Source organism: Eretmochelys imbricata, chromosome 12 (genome assembly GCF_965152235.1).
Source record: "Eretmochelys imbricata isolate rEreImb1 chromosome 12, rEreImb1.hap1, whole genome shotgun sequence".
In the NCBI taxonomy this organism is placed as follows: domain Eukaryota; kingdom Metazoa; phylum Chordata; order Testudines; family Cheloniidae; genus Eretmochelys; species Eretmochelys imbricata.
Window position 1 is genome coordinate 30996110 of NC_135583.1, and position 18236 is coordinate 31014345.

Genomic DNA, 18236 nt, shown 5'->3' on the forward strand with positions numbered 1-18236 from the left:
AGTCTTCAAAAACAAAATTAAAAAGCTGGTTTTGTTCCTGTTGCAAAAGAATGTAGTTCATATAGTATAAACTATGGCTTTTAAATAACCTATCTTTTGCTTCTGATGTGAATTTATTTAATAATTTTACTCCCATATAACATTAAGTTCTTTTTGAGGACCACAGGCAATTTCTTTTAGATTTTAGGAAACTGCTAAGCAAGTTGCATGTTGGTTGCAGTCCAAATTCTGCTGTCATTTGCAGGAGCACAACCTTTGTGACTTCCAAGGAGTTGTTCTGTTTTAAATGAGAGCAGAATTTGGCCCAGAATGTCTAAAGCACGTGCACTGTTTTTTAGATTTTCAGAAATTAAAGATTCCTCAGGAAAGCTTGACTTCAGCCTGCTTTCTCCATCTAAGAAAGAGTTCTGGGCTGTCGTGGCCTACAACCGTTCCAAGCTTTGCAATATATTGTTCTCCAATGAGCTAAACCGCCACCTTTCTCCCCACGGGGTGACTTCTAATGCAGTGCATCCTGGAAATATGATCTACTCATCCATTCATCGCAACTGGTGGGTGTATACCCTGCTGTTTACCTTGGCTCGGCCTTTCACCAAATCCATGGTAAGTGAATGCCTTGCAGCATTTTACACATCTTCAGTTTTTAAATCATGGGACTGGAGTTATAAAAATCCAGATGTACATATTTGCTTTAACCTTTTGCCTCTTTTTAATGCAAGCACGGTTTTAATGGTGATCATGCTGTCAACCCTGTGAGCTGTAGTAAAGGGTCCTAAAACCATTTCAGATGAACTTTGTCAATCTAAAGTAATACGTACAATGTTGGAATGCCTGATTTCCATTGCCCTGTTAATGGGTAGCTGCACATATTAGGGGTGGAATGCTGTGGGGTTAGTGATATGCTTCAATACACATTTAAAGAATTTAAAAAGTTGTTTTGAATTTTCAATTAAGTGCATGCTCAGGTACATTTGGTTTGTAAATAGATGAATATGTAGGTGCTGTGATTAAAGAACCTTGCTAATGGCATCATTGATAGCTGAAGGAAAGCACTTTCATTGTACACCCTTCTTTTTCAGAGGCTTATAGCTTCCTGGTGAATATCATCTTCCTTATCCTTATTCTTAATCCAAAGGCAGTGATTTCCTTGGTGTTTTCTTTTTTTTAAGCAGGAGTGTGGGGGGAGGTGTGGGAGAGTGAGTGAGTGTGTGTGTGCGTGCTATCAACAGGTAGAATTCCACAAGGCCATTTTTACAAATCTGAGCATGGAAAATATATTGACTGTTAAGACATTTTCAAACACGTCTTTTTGTGTTGGGATAACCCTCAAAGTTGCCTGAATTTAAAACATACCACTCAGTGGAGAGAAGACCCTTGGATTCATTTGAAGAAATTTGTTGAGAGATAAAGTTGTAAGTACCCAATGCATGGGGTGTGGCCAGGGATTTGCCATTTGAGGAGCTAGATAGCCAATATAGTAGTCTCAGGTTCCTCCTGCCCCCAAAAGTCACTGATCTATCATTTTAGAGAACAGTTTCTGCAGCCTTTTTACATATTTTCAGACAAACTATATTACAAATGGATTAATAATTACAATATTTCAGTAGCCCCCCCATAGAATGATGAGTTAGTTAACAGAACCTCATGGCTTGACAGGATTAAAAGTAACACATTAAAAATGGGTCTACTTACTGTTTGATTCCCTACAATGGGCCCTTTCCAATGCACACTGAGGTCAATGGGAGTCTTGACATTGACTCTAGTGAACATTGGATTGGGTCCATTACGCAAAGAAGGTTAACTAGGCCTTTCGTGCCTACCACTAGCATTCTTCTTTATTAAGAGATTACAGTGCTGTCAAATGGGGGTGTTAACCCCTCTTCCTCCAGTTCCTCACCTCAGCTATTTCTAAACTATCCAGATTGGTTTGTTGGGCTCAGGATGACTTTAACTTTGCTGAGAATTGCCTGCTTTTGAACCTTATTGACTGTGTCTCATCATTTACTTACTGAGAGGGAATGATGTTCCCGAGGAGGAAAAAAATGGCTCCATCCTGTTTGAGACCGAGCATTTGGGGTGTGGAAAGAAGGTATCTGTACCCATACTGAGTCGAGCCTATCTTGGTAGTTGTTCAGCCCCACCTTGGGCCCTCTCACAATAGACAAAGTGATGGATGCCAGTGGTTGTGAGGTTGCACAACTCATTGTCTCTCTGAGCCAGTGAAACAGACAAACTGAATTATTTTCATTTGAAAAGAAGCAGGGAAGGAGAGGACAGGAGTGGGGTATCATCCCTGAGTAGTTCCATCAATAATATTACCCCCAATAGTTTGTCAGATTAATGGCTGAGTCACATGCTGAATCTGTGTAATTATGTATAAGAAAGGGTCCTGATTGCATGTTCACTTAGTCCAGTTTTGCAGTGGTGTAGTTCCATTGTCTTAAATGGCATTCATCCTAATTTACATAGGTGCAAGTAAGTAGAGAATCAGGCCCAAAACATATAAAAGCATTTTCTCTATAAGTGGCCTGTAGGCCAAAATTCCAGAGATATCTCCAACAGTAGGGCCAGATTCCAAGTGATGCCTGAACCAGCCTTCACTTGGGACAACAGAACTGAGCATATGCCTGCTCTCACAGTTTGGCATACTAACAGTTGCACAGGCAATCTGAATAGTCTCTCAGTTCTGTGTGCAGGTTGCAGAATTTGTATGTGCAAAACACGTGTTCCAGTGGGGTTGGTTGGTCCATGAACACTATCAGCTGTTGAGGCAGGTGTTAGAATTCTTCAACCACACATGCAGTAGTCAGTATATCAAAATTATGCATGTACACGTGAGCTTGTTGTACAAAATCCAGTCCCTGGAGCATCTGCTAAGATAGGGTAAATGTCCTTCTTATCCACAAGCATTACTAGAGTATGGTTGGTGTGTCAGGTAACGGTATCAGTTTACAGAAAAAAGATGCAGCTCCTGGGATCTGTTATGAATATAACAGTTTTATTTACTTCGATGCATCTTCTTTGATGAGCCCTTTGTATTTGTGTTTTGTTTGTGTGGCTCAGATAAACTCATCCTTTTCTATTTTAAATTGTAAAATGCTAATTAGGTCATTTCAGAAATTATTTTATCATTGTATCACTTCTTTTGATAATAATCTCATATGATATGATGGTATCTGGTGTGTAAAAGAGAGTTCGAGATCAGCATTGACTAGACAACCATCCCTAAAGCAAGCCATATTGCTTCAATCAGTTCTTTGTGTGTGTTTCTTTTAATCACCTGAGGCTTTACAAGTGCTATTGTAATGGTCCTGGATGAGGGCAGATCTCATTATTATAGATTAGTGTGTCAAATCCTGCCTGAAACCTCATGGGTGCTACCACTGCCAAAGTTGGTATCAGAACCTGGGGACCTACAGAAAATGTGCATCCCTTTCACAGTGTGCCGCCCAGCTATGCTGTACTCCTAGTTAAGCCATAGGGAGGGATTTTTTGTTGTAGAAATTAAATGTTGCCCCTAGAAGTTTGCTCTACTCCTTATCCACATTGTTAGGGCCTCACAGTTTACTCCTCCTGTCACTAAGCTGGAGTAGGCTTTCTGGAGCAGCTCCACTTTCACTCTGTGGTTTGGATACCGGAGTCTTCTCCCCATTCCTAGTGCAGATGTCCCCAGAGCCTAGACTTGTGTTTTGGGCTGGGTACTGCGTTTGTCTGAGTTTGAGGCTGCAGTTACTATGGGCACAGACCATATGTTCATAGTTTGTTGCATATGTGTAACATCAAAAATGGTTAGGACAGTGAGGCCCTGATCCTGACTGGGGCCTTTTGATGCTATTACAATAGAAACAGTTAATAATAATAATTTTTCATTTTATTTCACAAAACAAGGGTTTAGTAGAGAAGCACTGAGAATGGTGGATAACATGGTAGGGCTCAAAGGCCAAACTTTTTGGAAACCTAGTCTTTAAATTTTCACACCTAGTGTATCCACAATAATACATTCCTCCAATTTGCTAAACTGGTTACTGCTAATTACTGAGAGCTTTTCGTTTTCATTTTTGTCACATTTATTTTTGTGATAATGACCTAATGGCATTTTTAAATTGTCTACTTATAAATTATACCAGCTGGTCAGATATTTCATTTTGATTCCAAATAGTGGGCAAAGGTATATCTTGTGTGTTTTTAAAAATGCCCCTTTTTTTTAGTGGTTGAAGTTCATAAATGTGGTGTTGCTCCAATCTGAATGTGACAGTGTATGATTCCTTCAGAGTTGAATGTTGCTGTATATCTGTATATCTTCATTCTTGGGAGAGGTCATGCAGCCTCTTGCATGTGGCAATGAGAATATTCTGCATGACAGAATTTAGTCCAAGGAAACATTGCCTATAGGCCTCTAGTTTTAGCTGATTCCCTGAAGCATTGAAGAGAAGTGTTCTAATATACACCTTTCTTTATTTGCTGTTACTTGCTGTGACTATAGTGACTTTAGTTACAGTAATTAGGCCACTCTTCATGGAGTCAGGCTATTTTAAGTGCCTGTTCTAAGCAATAGTGTTACAGATGTCTAACTATACTACTGGATATTCTTAAGTAACTTTCTTAAACTTACTCTTTCTTTGAAATCTTAGGCTTTTGCCCATATACCATTTTAATCATTGCTGTAAATAGATTATCATACTGAAAGTAATGCAACTCCACCCCATCCAAGCCTCTCTTATGGCTGCCTACAAGTGGAGTAATGAGTGATATACTGTATCAGTGCTAGTCATAGTGATTCACAGGAAGTTTGCAGGTGTTCTGCTGCTGAAACTTGTTAACATGGTGATTCCAACAGATGTTTATACTATTTAGACTAGTGAAAAATTGAACTTGGATTCTTTCCCTCTACCCCCACCCCCTACTTTTCCCAAACCAAGACATATTGAAATTAGTTAAAACGGATGTCCATGCTTGGTTTTTTTTGTGTCAGATAGTAATAGCAGCAGCAGCTCTGTCCTGTTTTGTTTATTTACTGCTTCTGTTATTGCAGCAAGCAGAGGCCATAATCAGGACCATGTCCTTATTTTGCTTGACATTGTACAATCGTACAGTAAAAGGTAGGCCTTGCCTTGGAGAGCTTACAGTCTACTTCAAGACAAACTGCAACAAGTGGATGTTACAAACAAACAAATGGAAGTATTGGAGAAGGGATTCTGAAGGTAACAGTTGTAGAAAATACATGGTTACATAGACTAGGTATGTGTCCAGCTGGCTTGATCTATGTCTTTAAAAAATAAATTATAAAACAAAAATATACACAAGGTTATTAAGTTGACTTTAAAATGACATGGCTAAATAGTCTCTCATGTTTTTAATTAATGTAAATCTGTCATTCAAAACCCTTTCTGACTTCTTGCTAGACACATGTACAATTAAAATTCAATACATTTATCATAAGATTTAAACTTTGATACAGAATATATTAACTAGTGTCACCACATATGATCTTGTCAGTGTACAATGGCATATAAAAATGGAAGCACAGTGCTATTATCACACTCTTGCTATAGTCTTACATAGAACCAAATATTTTTGTTGGCAGGTAATAGAGAAGAAAGAATATCGTGTGTTAGGGTTTCAAGAGCTTAACAGATGTTTCAGTGAACTACATTTTCAAATCCTTTTACATGAAAAAAGGAATAGAATTTGTAGAAGTTCTGAGATGATTGGGTTACGTTTCCTGTTGCAATGCAAAGCCAGCCATTGTAGTAGAGTTTTAACAGATGTGCTACTCCCTTTTTAATGGATGGGAATAAAACACTGGTCTTTTGCAGAGTTATAAATTATAGCTAGAAAAGCACAAGATGTCAATGTCTTAACCTCACCTAGCCATAGCAGGGTAATTCTGCCCTTGAATAACCTGCCAGAGATTTATAGTTTCAAAATTTTTAAATTTCTAAGAGGTCAATAGATGTACAACCTATGTTTTTTCTTGGAAAATATTAACATTTTAGAATGGGGATTTCACTATTAGATTATGTGCTATGGAGAAATATAAGGAATGCATTTTAGTTACAACCACATCTCAGATCTGGACATCAGAAGTGTAGATGAGGCATCAAATGTTTTGATTTCATGTCTGATACTACCTCAAGGCTTTCATTCAAATATTATGCGTTTAGTTTATTCGATAATTTGTGCAAAGAATTTAAAATTTCTGTTTGTGTTGCTTAGTTGGCACTCTTTCCCCAAGCTGAAAGGTCCTGAGTTCAAATGTCAGATAATGATTTGAAGCTTTAATGTTTCCATGGCTTCTTTTAAAGAATCTGGGATAATATTTATATTCTGGTCAACATTCCCTCTTAAAATAAATAGAATTTATTGTTCAAAGGTCTGTGTGGCTGTTGTTAATTTCACGATGGCTGCCCTGAATTACTGAACAATTAGGCCCAAATTCTGCCCTGATATATGGATATAAAATCTCAAGACAAGTCATTGCATGAGAGGGGTGTTTGCCAGACTAGTATTTGGCCATTAGTAGCTGTATAGCTCATGACTGAAAAGCACGTTGAGGTGTCTTGAGTATGAAGAACAGTAGGTATTCCTTTTGAAAAGAACACTACACCTTAGAGTCTGACCTTAGCATTATTTCCTGCTGAGTCCTTAGTTTAAGAACATGATGTTCGAGGGGAAAGGGAGTAAAGCTGGACTGAGGACCTATGGGGGATTAGCACTGATGTAAAGCTGCAGGGTGTGTGGTTCCTTTTGAAAAGAACACGTAGGAGTCTGTATTTTTTTTTTTTTACATAATTGCATTAAACGTAAACAGGAACTAAATGTTGAACTGCAGATTCCAGCTCACCAGCTGACAGGGTAGTGGTGGGTGTATCTCCACTCACAGGATAACTTTTGTCCAGTTGTAACCCTTACTAAATGCAAATCGATTTGTTTACCTGCCTGCAGAATAGTAATAGCTACCCAGCACACAGGGTAGATGGAACCTGTAGAGCTCAGACTGTGGAGGGGAAAGAAAGAAGGCTAGTGCAGGGGAGTGTTCTGATTTGAGAGTACTGGGATGCGGGAGGAGGCAGGGATCCGAGGTGGATCATCTCTCAAGCATAGAGACACAATTTCTCTCTCCATTTAAAATTTCTGGACACTAGTAATAAGCCAAAGTACAATTTAAGTTAAAGAAAAGCTATGTGTATTTGACATCTATTTTTTTAAATATAAAGTAGTGAAACTTACGGAAAATTTGGGTTTAAAACCAATGCATTTCCTGCTGACTTTAATGGGAAAAGAGTTTCTTGCTGGCCTGAGCTTTATTTATTTATGTGATTATTTATACATACTACTTCTGTGTTAGAAATAAGACGGCATGGTCTGCGCAGTAGTCTCAAACATCAACAGCCTGTGAAAAATTAAAACTTGAAGTGGTAGTTCCAAAATAAAATTTAATATGCATGCTGTTAAAGGTACACCTACATGTTTGGGAACTAAGTATCCTACATGTCTGAGAGTTAAGTGGTTCTACTCTTTTCCATTAAAATAAGAGTAATACACAGTATAGGGGAGCAAATGCTCTCCCTGCCCTATCCCTCTACCATAAGAATGGAGGGCCTTGATGGAAACAGAGCCAGTTCAGTTCTGCTGCACACGGGGGCAGGGATAGATTCCAGAAGCCTGCCTGTGTGCCATGCAACTCAGCTCTTCAGCAGAGTCTAAATGTGTGGGTGTTGAACAGTCCAGCAGATCCATCGCTTCTGCCTACCGAGGAATGCATGGCAACCATGAGAGCAACTATAGCCCAGACGTTTCAGTCTCTTCTGTAAAGCAGCTCTGCTGCTGTTGGATGTCCTCAGGGAGATGTTTCCTTTTACCCTCTTCCTCCCAAGATCCTGGGGAACTCTAAAGTGCCCAGCCCAGCTTCTTGGACTTTGAGCTGGGGGCAGCAGTTGGCCCATAATGATTGTACTCTAAATAATTATACTATATCTTGAAACGGATAGCATATTTTCAGCATTTCACCCTGGAAAAGCCTCCTTATATGAAACAGTTATATATTTGTGGAATGTCTGCATGCACTTCAGTAACTTTCCATAATAAGGTTTAAATTTCCCATGTTGCAACTTCATATTCAGCCCAACAGCTCACCTGCTCTTCTGTTGCCTCCTCTTAATCTGAGATTTGTAGATGATTGCCCTCAGAGTTGTTAATCAGTACAAGGGAATATTGATTATTATTTTCTTTTGTTACTTCAGGTTTTTAAATCAGCCAGAAACAAAGCTCCTGACTGAGCAGCAGCCTCTTCCCTTCCCCCAAAGAAAAACCTTTGTGGGTTTAAGGTGTATTAAAAATGAAATAATGAGCATTTAACAAAGATTTTCAAAGTAATCCTTTTTATTTTCACATTCTGATATGATTTATCTGTAACTTCTTTCTTGTCTGAAATTCCCAGACTCCATGTCTTTTCTCAGTTTGCTCAATTATTTACTTGCTTTCCAGTTCTAATATCTGTCTTTCTTTTGTTCTTCATTCTCTCTCTTTTGCTCATCTCTATCCCCATATCTCAGCTGTAGCTACATTGCCATGGCCTTATCAGATCTCTTAAGTAGCATTGGTCTGATCAGTGTATGAATGGGAGGCCTCCAAGGAAGGAAAGAATCTGGGGAGCACAGTTGTATTTAGGTGCTCAGGTACCATACTGATGGGCATAGCAACCTGAAAAAAACAGAATTTATTATTCACCCATTTTGCTTTGTTCATACTCACTTTTGGTCTTTGGACGTCACCACAGTGTGTTATTTACAAAGAGTTTGCCATGCCCTTGCTACATTGTTGCCAGAATGTTTCTTTTACTAAAACATTGAAATTTTGTATTGTTTGCTATGAAAGTTGATATTCCACTGTGAAAATTAGGAAACCAACAATATAGTAGTTTTCCTTGCAGACAAAAGGCAGAAATCCAGAACTCTGAGTTGTAGGGGAGTCCTTAATTTCTATTTGCAGTGATAAATGTAATGTATATTTACTAATGCTTTGCAATTCAATGAAATTAAAATATTTTTATTCTGATTTTAACCTTTCTCTATATCAACCATTACCTTTTACTTTAATATTACATGGAGGTAGAAGACAAAGTTCTCAGGGCCATCAATGTTTTCCACTGGGCAAGCATAGGAAATTGATTAGGATTAGGGCTGTCAAGCGATTACAAAAAATAATCACGATTAATTGCACTGTTAAATAATTATAAAATACTATTTATTTAAACATTTTTGGATGCTTTCTACATTTTCAAATATATTGATTTCAATTACAACACAGAATACAAATTGTACAGTGCTCCCTTTATATTTATTTTTGATTACAAAGATTTGCACTATAAAAAACCAAATAGTATTTTTCAATTCACCTTATAAAAGTACTGTAGTGCAATCTTTTTATCCTGAAACTTGAATTTACAAATGTAGAATTATGTAAAAAAAAGAAAAACTGCATTAAAAAATAAAACAATGTAAAACTTTGGAGCCTAAAAATCTACTCAGTCCTACTTAAGCCAATTGTTCAGACAAACAAGTTTGGTTACAATTTATAGGGGATAATGCTGCCCGCTTCTTATTTGCAATGTCACTTGAAAGTGAAACTAGGCGTTCGCATGGCACTGTTGTAGCTGGGGTCTCAAGCTATTTACATGCCAGATGCACTAATGATTCATATGTCCCTTCATCTTCACCATTTCATAGGATATGTGTCCATGCTGGTGATGGGTTCGATAACAATAAAAGCAGAACGGACTGATGCATGTTAATTTTCATCATCTGAGTCAGATGCCACCAGCAGAAGATTGATTTTCTTTTTTGATGGTTCGGGTTCTGTAGTTTCCACATCAGAGTCTTGCTCTTTTAAGACTTCTGAAAGAATGCTCAATGCCTCATCCCTTTCAGATTTTGGACAGCAGTTCAGTTTCTTAAATCTTGAGTCGAGTACTGTAGCTATTTTTAGAAATCTCACATTGGTACCTTCTTTGTGTTTTGTCAAATCTACAGTAAAAGTGTTCTTAAAACGAACATGTGCTGGGTCATCATCCAAGACTGCTGTAACATGAAATATATGGCAGAATGCAGGTAAAACAGAACAGGAGACATAGAATTCTTTCCCAAGGAGTTCAGTTACAAATCTAATTAGTGCATTATTTTTTTAACGAGCATCATCAGCATGGAAGCATGTCCTCTGGAAAGGCGGCCAAAGCATGAAGGGGCATATGAATGTCTAGCATACCTGGCATGTAAATACCTGGAAACGCCTGTTCTCACTTTCATGTGACGTTGTAAATAAGAAGCAGGCAGCAGTATTTCCCATAAATGTAAACAAACTCATTTGTGTTAACAATTGGTTGAAGAAGAAGTAGGACTGAGTGGACTTGTAGCATCTAAAGTTTTACATTGTTTTGTTTTTTAGTGCAGTTATGAAACAAAAAAATCTACATTTTTAAGTTACACTTTCACGATAAAGCAATTGCACTACAGTACTTGTATGAGGTGAATTGAAAAATACTATTTCTTGTTTATTATTTTTACAGTGCAAATATTTGTAATAAAATAGTAATATAAAGTGAGCACTGTACACTTTGTATTCTGTGTTGTAATAGAAATCAATATATTTGAAAATGTAGAAAAACATCCAAAATATTTAATAAATTTCAATTGGTATTCGATTGTTTAACAGTGCAATTAATCGTGATTAATTTTTTTAATCATGATTTTTGTTTAAAGTTAATCACATGAGTTAACTGTGATTAATCGACGGCGCTAATTAGGATATGCTCATCTGCCCATTAGGATGTTCCATTGCCACTCTATTCTCTAGTCCATAGTGAAAATCCTCATATGTCATACATCTTTGCAGAAGAAGATAAAAACAGAAAGAATGTAAGACATGGGAAGTGTTGTGTTAGTCAAAGATGTGTCCACTCCTGCAAATAGCAGGTGCTGTGTGTATACCCACAGGACACAGTTCTAAGGGAATCTGGTACATAGACCAAAAATGTGCTAAACACAAAAGGTTACAGGATTGTAATGGTCAATAAAGCAAAGGGAAGGGATTGCCATTCTTTTGATGAAAGGTCACATCTTAAAACCAAATAAAGCCAGGTGATTCCAACAATCCCAAGGCTGTCTTGGTGCTCAGCCTTCCAGATACAGCCAACTGTTTCAGACCAGAAATGGGTTAATACTCCGCACACATAAAGAGACTTTAGTCACTCCCAGGTCAAGCCTGAACAGGAGGTACTGCTGGGTTTTACTGAAAAATTTGTATATGAAATATTCCTTTGTCTCCCAACCAAACAGATTGGGAGAGTGAGACCATCTTGCCCAAATTTTAAACTAGTGCTGTTTTGGGGCCTCCTACAAAGATTACTTGTTATCCAGCCCACTGAAATAAAATTTATAATATTAAGTTAACTAGTCACATCACTCCCTCCCTTAAAAAATAGTAGAATCAATATTCTCACTGCACACAAGAATAGCACATTCTTTAGGGCAACAGCCAAATACCGGGTTATTACTGAAACTGAAATGTCACTTATCAAAATGACACTATCCCATATATTAAAGCTTCCTTTAGTAATAGTTAGGGGCAGGACGGCCCAGTCTTGCATGGCATCTCTTTGTATCTGCTCCGTGATTCAATGACAGAGCCAGTCTGGTCAGACACTCTGTTATTAAACAGGTTTTGCCTAATCACATGGCTGTCATACTTTGCACTCTTCCCCTGAAGAGCAGTGGCAACTCAGCTACTCTTAATGGACAGAGAAGTGGGCAGACAAATATATTACATAAACACAGGGATTGCTATCTATTTCTTTACAATATTGTCTTTGCAAGAAGATAATGTTACAGTAGTATTCTCGATATTCTTTACGCTTACTGGAGAGAATACCTAAGGAATGCTGGGTGAAATTTGGACCTCATTAAAGTCAAGGGGAGTTTTGCCCATCCATTCTCCTCTTCCCCACCATTCTGACTGGTACAAAATATGTTCTGCTCTATTAAAATTAGTTCTGTTATTTTATCACAGTGTTCCATTGCTAAGGATATAGTTAGAAGCAACTTAGCTCAGTTTTTGCTTACATGAAAAGAGAAATCATAAAATATTTCTTTTGTGCAGCTTACGTTAAATCAGGATTAATCAACAGGGGTTTCTTGGCAGGCAGTGAGACACTTAGCTGAAGCATGTGAAATGCCTGAAAAAAGGTGGGAATAACAATGCAAGGGAAAACATGCACTGCAAACCTTTTGATTTATTTATGGCATATGTGAGTTGTACAAACCAGTGAAATAAATTAAATATGCATGCTTGGTTCTTTCAGTGCCTTCTAGGCAAATAAGTAGTAGATTTTGTTTATCACTAGTTTATCATGAAAATTCAGCAATGAGGTCATCCTGTATAAATAGACAGGCAACCCTGAATGCTCAGAAGCCCTTTTTGGAGATTATTATGAAGGTTATTGTTTTTCTTTCTTCAGTTATTTTTGGATGAATTAATTTGGTGCTTATGAAACTGAGTGGCTGTTAGCACAGGAAAGAGTCAGCCAACACCAAGCAGCTGGGCTGCTTCCGGGTACCTTCCAAAAGTGCCTCACTTTTTAAACTTTTATCACCCCAACCATCCCAATTCTCTTGATTGGAAGTCTCTGAGGGAGGCTCAATCACGCTAACTTGTGTTACTGTTGTGATATGGACAAATATCCAAAAAGCACTGATTTGATCACAGAAATAAGTCTGTACTTGTTCCTGAAACAGGATTTCAAGGAGGTCTCCTCTGAATATTTAAAACTCCATCTTTTCATTAGATCCTCTGGGTGGATGTCTGGTAAATGTTCAAATAGACATTATCTTGGCTGTGGTGTATACCAGTCATTATTATTTCTAATTGTTAGTTTGGGTCCTCTATGCAATACTTTCATACAGTTAGGATCAGCAGCCACTGTGCTAGACTCTGTACAAAGTAAAAGATGGACTCTACTATCCCTTTTATAATTTAAATAGCATTAAATCATGTCTATATTACTGACATGGTCCCCATTACAAGTTTCTGAGTGCTTCTGCCTCACAATCTTTAATATACTTGTTTTCACAACACCTTCATGAGGTAAGGAAGAATTGTTATCCCTGTGTTTCAAATGGGGAGCTAAGTCACACAGAAATGAAGGCGACTTGCCCAAGGTCACGCGGGAAGTCTGTGGTGGAACAGGGAATTGAACTCAGGGCTCCCAAGTTCCAGGCTAGCACTTCAAGCGTCTGATAATTATTCTTCTCAGTAACAAGACAATAATAGAGCTAATATTTTCATGTAACAGATATCTGTAATCAGAATAATAGTCAATACATTGCAGTATTATAATGCAGCATTTATTATGGTCTATTATTGACATTCTGAAAAGATTATCAAAACTACTCACAGGAATCAGACTTGAATTTTAGCCAATAATGAGTTGCTAGCACCTTTCCTAAAAAGTTAAGTTTCAAAACTATTTTATATGTTAATTTAATTTTTTAGCCTTTCAGAGGGAGTCACAACTATTATAGCATACATGTAGTTGATATTTTAAAAACAGCCAAATAGTAAAATACATGAGAGAATTCACCAGACACTTTTACCTACTGAAATTACTATGCTGTGAGTGACGTGAAATATGAAAAACAAATCTTAGGTTAAGATGTAAAATGGCACATTTGGTTTCCAGTTACAATTGTCTGACTCGCCAAACTGTAAAAGACATGATAACATCTTAATAATGGTGGGTTGCACAGAAATAGCTGAAAGAAAACCATAAGGAACCTGAATTAAATAGCACTGTAATAAATTATTGTCCTTCCATAGTGTGCATTGACTTCCTCTGGTTTTTAAAACTAAGGTTTAATTGATCTAATTTAGAGTCCAAGATCTGGGGAGTGGTTTTTTTTTGTGTGTCCATGAATGTTATCATGGAGAGCTTCTTTGATTCCCTGAAAGAGTAGACACCACACATGAAGTCGCTTTCTCAACTGTGCCACTTGACTATGAAGCAGCTGGACTTTTAGATGAGAAGGTCTTTGCCCCCACAGATTTGATCTGTCAGGCCTTTAAAACCATATTTGAATCTGCTTTTTGGCCTATGTCCTATGATTTTGAAAGTTGCCTACCTGGTGGTATCTGTACTGCCACAGAGCCCTTTGGCATATAGAGCTGCTGATTTGGACAAACCTCACCATCTGTGTATTTGCCTTGCAAAGGCAAATAACATGCACCCCATTTTAAAAAAGCACTGTGGAGTTGCATAATAAAACATGTTTACGTTGCCTCAGTTAATGAGGTATGGCCTACAGAAGTGGATACATTTATGTATTATACAACTGCTTTATTCCAAGATGCTCTTTATGAATGGACAGATGTGCAGAAAACCTCATTGGCCACATTTACTATATGTTAGGTAGCATATATTTTTAAAAAAATACAGCTTAGTTTTCTATATAGAATTATAATTTAAAGACTATTTCCTAAATGGAAGGTGTTTTATTTAGTGACATTAATATTTCCCCTAGGCCTCCTGGGATACCTGCGATGCTTGACCATACCGTGGTCTTTTTATCTCTTTATACCATATTTGTAGAGGTGCCATACCACTTTAAACATTTCCCCAATCAGTTTCATATGATGGGTTCCCTTTAATCATTTACATTCTGAGAAAGTCAAATATTCCTTAAGAAGCCAAAGTAATCTAACAGAAAGTATAGTGTTTGTGCAGCTGGATATCTTATTTATTTGAAGTTCTGAGAGAAATCTCTTCTGACGTTAGAAAAAAGAGGGAAGGGTAAACAGTAAGAGTATCCAAGTAATCTGAACTAGAAAGTCCCTTCTTTTAGAGCTAAGTCATTTTTTTTAAAAAAAGAAAAAGTATATTTGCAGTATTCCCTCCCCCACACACACACCCAAAAAATGCAGTACATCAAATGCAGAGGGCTATAAAATGTTTTCTTAGTATTCTCACTATTATATATTATTAAAAACCTGGTGACCTTTTTATTTTATTTTAATTTAACATTCCTGCATAGGTGAATGCAATAAATCTCTCTTTCTGAAAAAGTGATTAATCTGTTTTGTTTTTTTGCATGTGACATGTCATTTATTGTCATGTTGGCTTTCCCTTGACATGATAACCACATAACTAAATTACCATTCCTGAAAACTTTTTTGTAAGACCGTGATTAAAAGAATGTAAGTGTGTCTGTGTATCTTATCTCTCTCTCTCTCTCTCTCTCTCTTTGGAAGTTGTCAGTTATCAAGTTGTCATATCAATAGTGTTTTCCTCTCTTGTTGTCTCCTCCTTCCCAGAGTTATGCAATTGCTGGTATCTTTCTTCTGGATGAAAATGTGAGGGAATGTGCCAGTTTTTCTTTTCTGATGTCAGTGTTCCTTGCATATGTGGTAATTTTCTGTCTTCTAAAGTGTTATTGTATACTTGCTACTCACTGTTCAGTGGCGCCTCTTCATGTCTCATCTGGGGAATTAGCTCACTGCCCCCATCTGGTGGTTGTCCAGCCCCTTGCCTCAAAACACTCATTTGTGGTCTCTTTCTCACTGGTCAGGAGCTGCAGCTCCAGCCAAGTCACAATTGTCCTCCCCTTCCAGGGTCTCGCCAGAGTCTCTCGCCACCCAATCTCTCTCACCCAGCTGAGGCAGCCTATGGTTAATTGGCCTCTCTCGCCTATATCAACTCTGCATGGATAGTGTGGGGCGAATGCCCCATCACATAAAGACATGGCTCTAAATAATTGTTCTTTTGCCAGCCTGGAGAGCGAGTTAGATGCCCACATAGAGGGAAATGGCCTTGTGAAAAAAACCTAATTAGGAGATCTGGTTTGTTTTCCCACTGGATATTCTGTAATTTGGTAATCCTCTTGGCTGAGGTGTTTTTTTTTTTTTCAAATCACTCTGTCAGGGAGTGAGTGGGTGTTAGGTTTACTTAATGGCTCAAATCCTATGGAGTTCTGGCCCACTCTAACCCTGGGTCCTCCCACTCCGCTCCAACTTCCTCCTAGCTTCTACTGTCCCTGTCTCCCCTTCCAAAGTCTGTGGTTGTGTCTCCCAGAACAGTAAATGAAGCCTAAACCATCTTTACTTTTCTTTTGGTTTTAACGTTAGCATCTGTGTCAGCGATGATGTGACCTTCACCCTTTCTGTTCCTGGCCTGTCCCCTTAACCAGCAGAGATCCCCATTCATTCAGAGGTCTTTTTCTCGCTGTTTGCAGGATAGACAATCCATCCCCTTCAAACTGGAAATAACTATCTTGTCCTTTGTCAGATATGAGAGACTTGTAATTTATTGTATCTTTGTCTCTAAAATTTAAGAATATCCTTTTTGACATTGTTTAACATATATCAAAATTATGACACTTGGAAAAGCATTTTTTTTAAATGTCAGCACAGCTTAGAATATTTTTCAAGAATAGAGGAAGATTTGTTTCCCCTCCTCCCTTAAAAAAGAAAAATCACACCTGATCTGTTTTGCCAACTTTAAAAGATAGTTCCTTATTTTTTAAAGGGTGTTGGATGGCATGATCTCTTATTATTTAGCATGCACAGGGAAATGGTTGAATGTACCCAGTCTTTTATTTGATTCAGGAGGAAATGTGAATAAGTATTGCTGAGTTGATCATGCTTTGTTCAATATAAAAGCACACAGTAATCCAATCTATTATTTATTCAGATTAGTGTGAAAATAATAAGCATATAGTATAATCAGGGTCACCATAGATTTTCCTACCTGCTAAAATTTCAATTTGAGAATTATAAGACTCAAGCCATTGGGATTTCCTGACCATTTTATTTTGCTGTTTCTAGGAATTTTTAGAATGGTAGCATCAATCTTTTCTTGACAAGTAGCATGACAATAAATATAAACAGCACAGTCAAATTCCATCCATTATTCTAGTGACAACATTTTTTTGCAGTTATTTAATACCAATATTGATATAGCAGAATCTTCTGTGCATGTCAAAAAATCTATATACAGTATATGAGGAATTAAATTAATTGCAAAAGCATCACATTGAAATGAAATAGATGTATCATCCAGCTTTGCTATATTTTATTTAAAAGTAAAGTCATTTTTAATGTATACAAAGAATTATTTATCTAAAAAACCAGAACCTACTTATCTTGGATGTGCGGGGTTCGTTTAACAGAGTTGTGGTCCTCTGTGTTTTATAGCACCTCTAGTAATACTATCTTTAAGAGCAGATACTTCTAAAAATGAAATTCTTCGGGAAGTACCACTTCCAGGGGCTAGACTTAATATATTTAAGATGGAGATTGCTATCAGTTCACAAGTATGTTAGACAGGCCAAAAAGTTGACCTTCGTGTGGTCAAACAATCCTGATACTGTACTGCATCTATTGTCTTAAATTCACCAAAGCAGTTTGGCTCACAACCAAGTCATACAATGCAATTTGCTAATTCTAAATCTTTGATCAGTCATAAATTCCTTCGCAGCAACAAAGAATTGAAGATCGTGCCATATGTCACTGGGATTGCAATTTTCCCTATCTGAGCATAAGGTCTGGGCTGTGTCTTCATGAAATTTTATGCAAAGTCCACCTGGGCTGTTAGGAGTGAACTTTCCGGCTGTACTTCATTGGAAGATGGTTTGTTTACAACAATGTTTTGCATTTTGTTTCTTCCTCATTGGACTTCGACTGAACCATCCAGTGGTGAACCTTGAAGCACTTTTTAGACTAACAGGAGTTGAAAATTATGCCATTTGTTATTGGAAGGGTAATTTTCCTCTATGTGTACAATCAGGTCTCAGACTTTCATGTATGACCTCAATCTCATTAATATATTTAGATATTTAGGGTCAGGTTTTTTTAAGTTTAGGATTACACAATTACAAGGATGCATCTTGTGCTTCATTTAGGCACACTTTACATCTTCAACAAATAGCTTGTTGGAAAGCTAACTTACCATTTGCACATACCAACACTTGATTTGCTCACTCATATAGGGATTTGGTACATAAATGTGAATACTTAAATGTGAGTACCAAACTTAAAAAACAAAAAAACAAAAGTCCACCTCTTCCATTTAGTGTAAACCCCTTCCTTGAACTGGTACATCCAGTATTATAGTTTTTGTGTATGCACTCTATACTTATCAATATGGAAATTACAACAAAACAGATGTATCTGACAAAGTCAGTGTATTTCAG

The 18236-nt window shown here is 37.4% G+C and overlaps 1 protein-coding gene across 7 annotated transcripts in view; it reads left to right on the forward strand.

The window, feature by feature from the left end:
* The window catches only part of WWOX (WW domain containing oxidoreductase), a 681681-nt gene that overhangs the window by 180023 nt on the left and 483422 nt on the right, over window positions 1-18236 (forward strand). For 6 of the 7 annotated variants that reach the window (XM_077831295.1, XM_077831288.1, XM_077831293.1 and 3 more), the window contains exon 8: window positions 339-603. In XM_077831295.1, coding sequence (XP_077687421.1) covers window positions 339-603 — 265 coding nt within the window. Of the gene's footprint in view, window positions 1-338; window positions 604-8243; window positions 8296-18236 lie in introns of those variants that run through there. The other variant, XM_077831290.1, reaches the window with a different exon arrangement.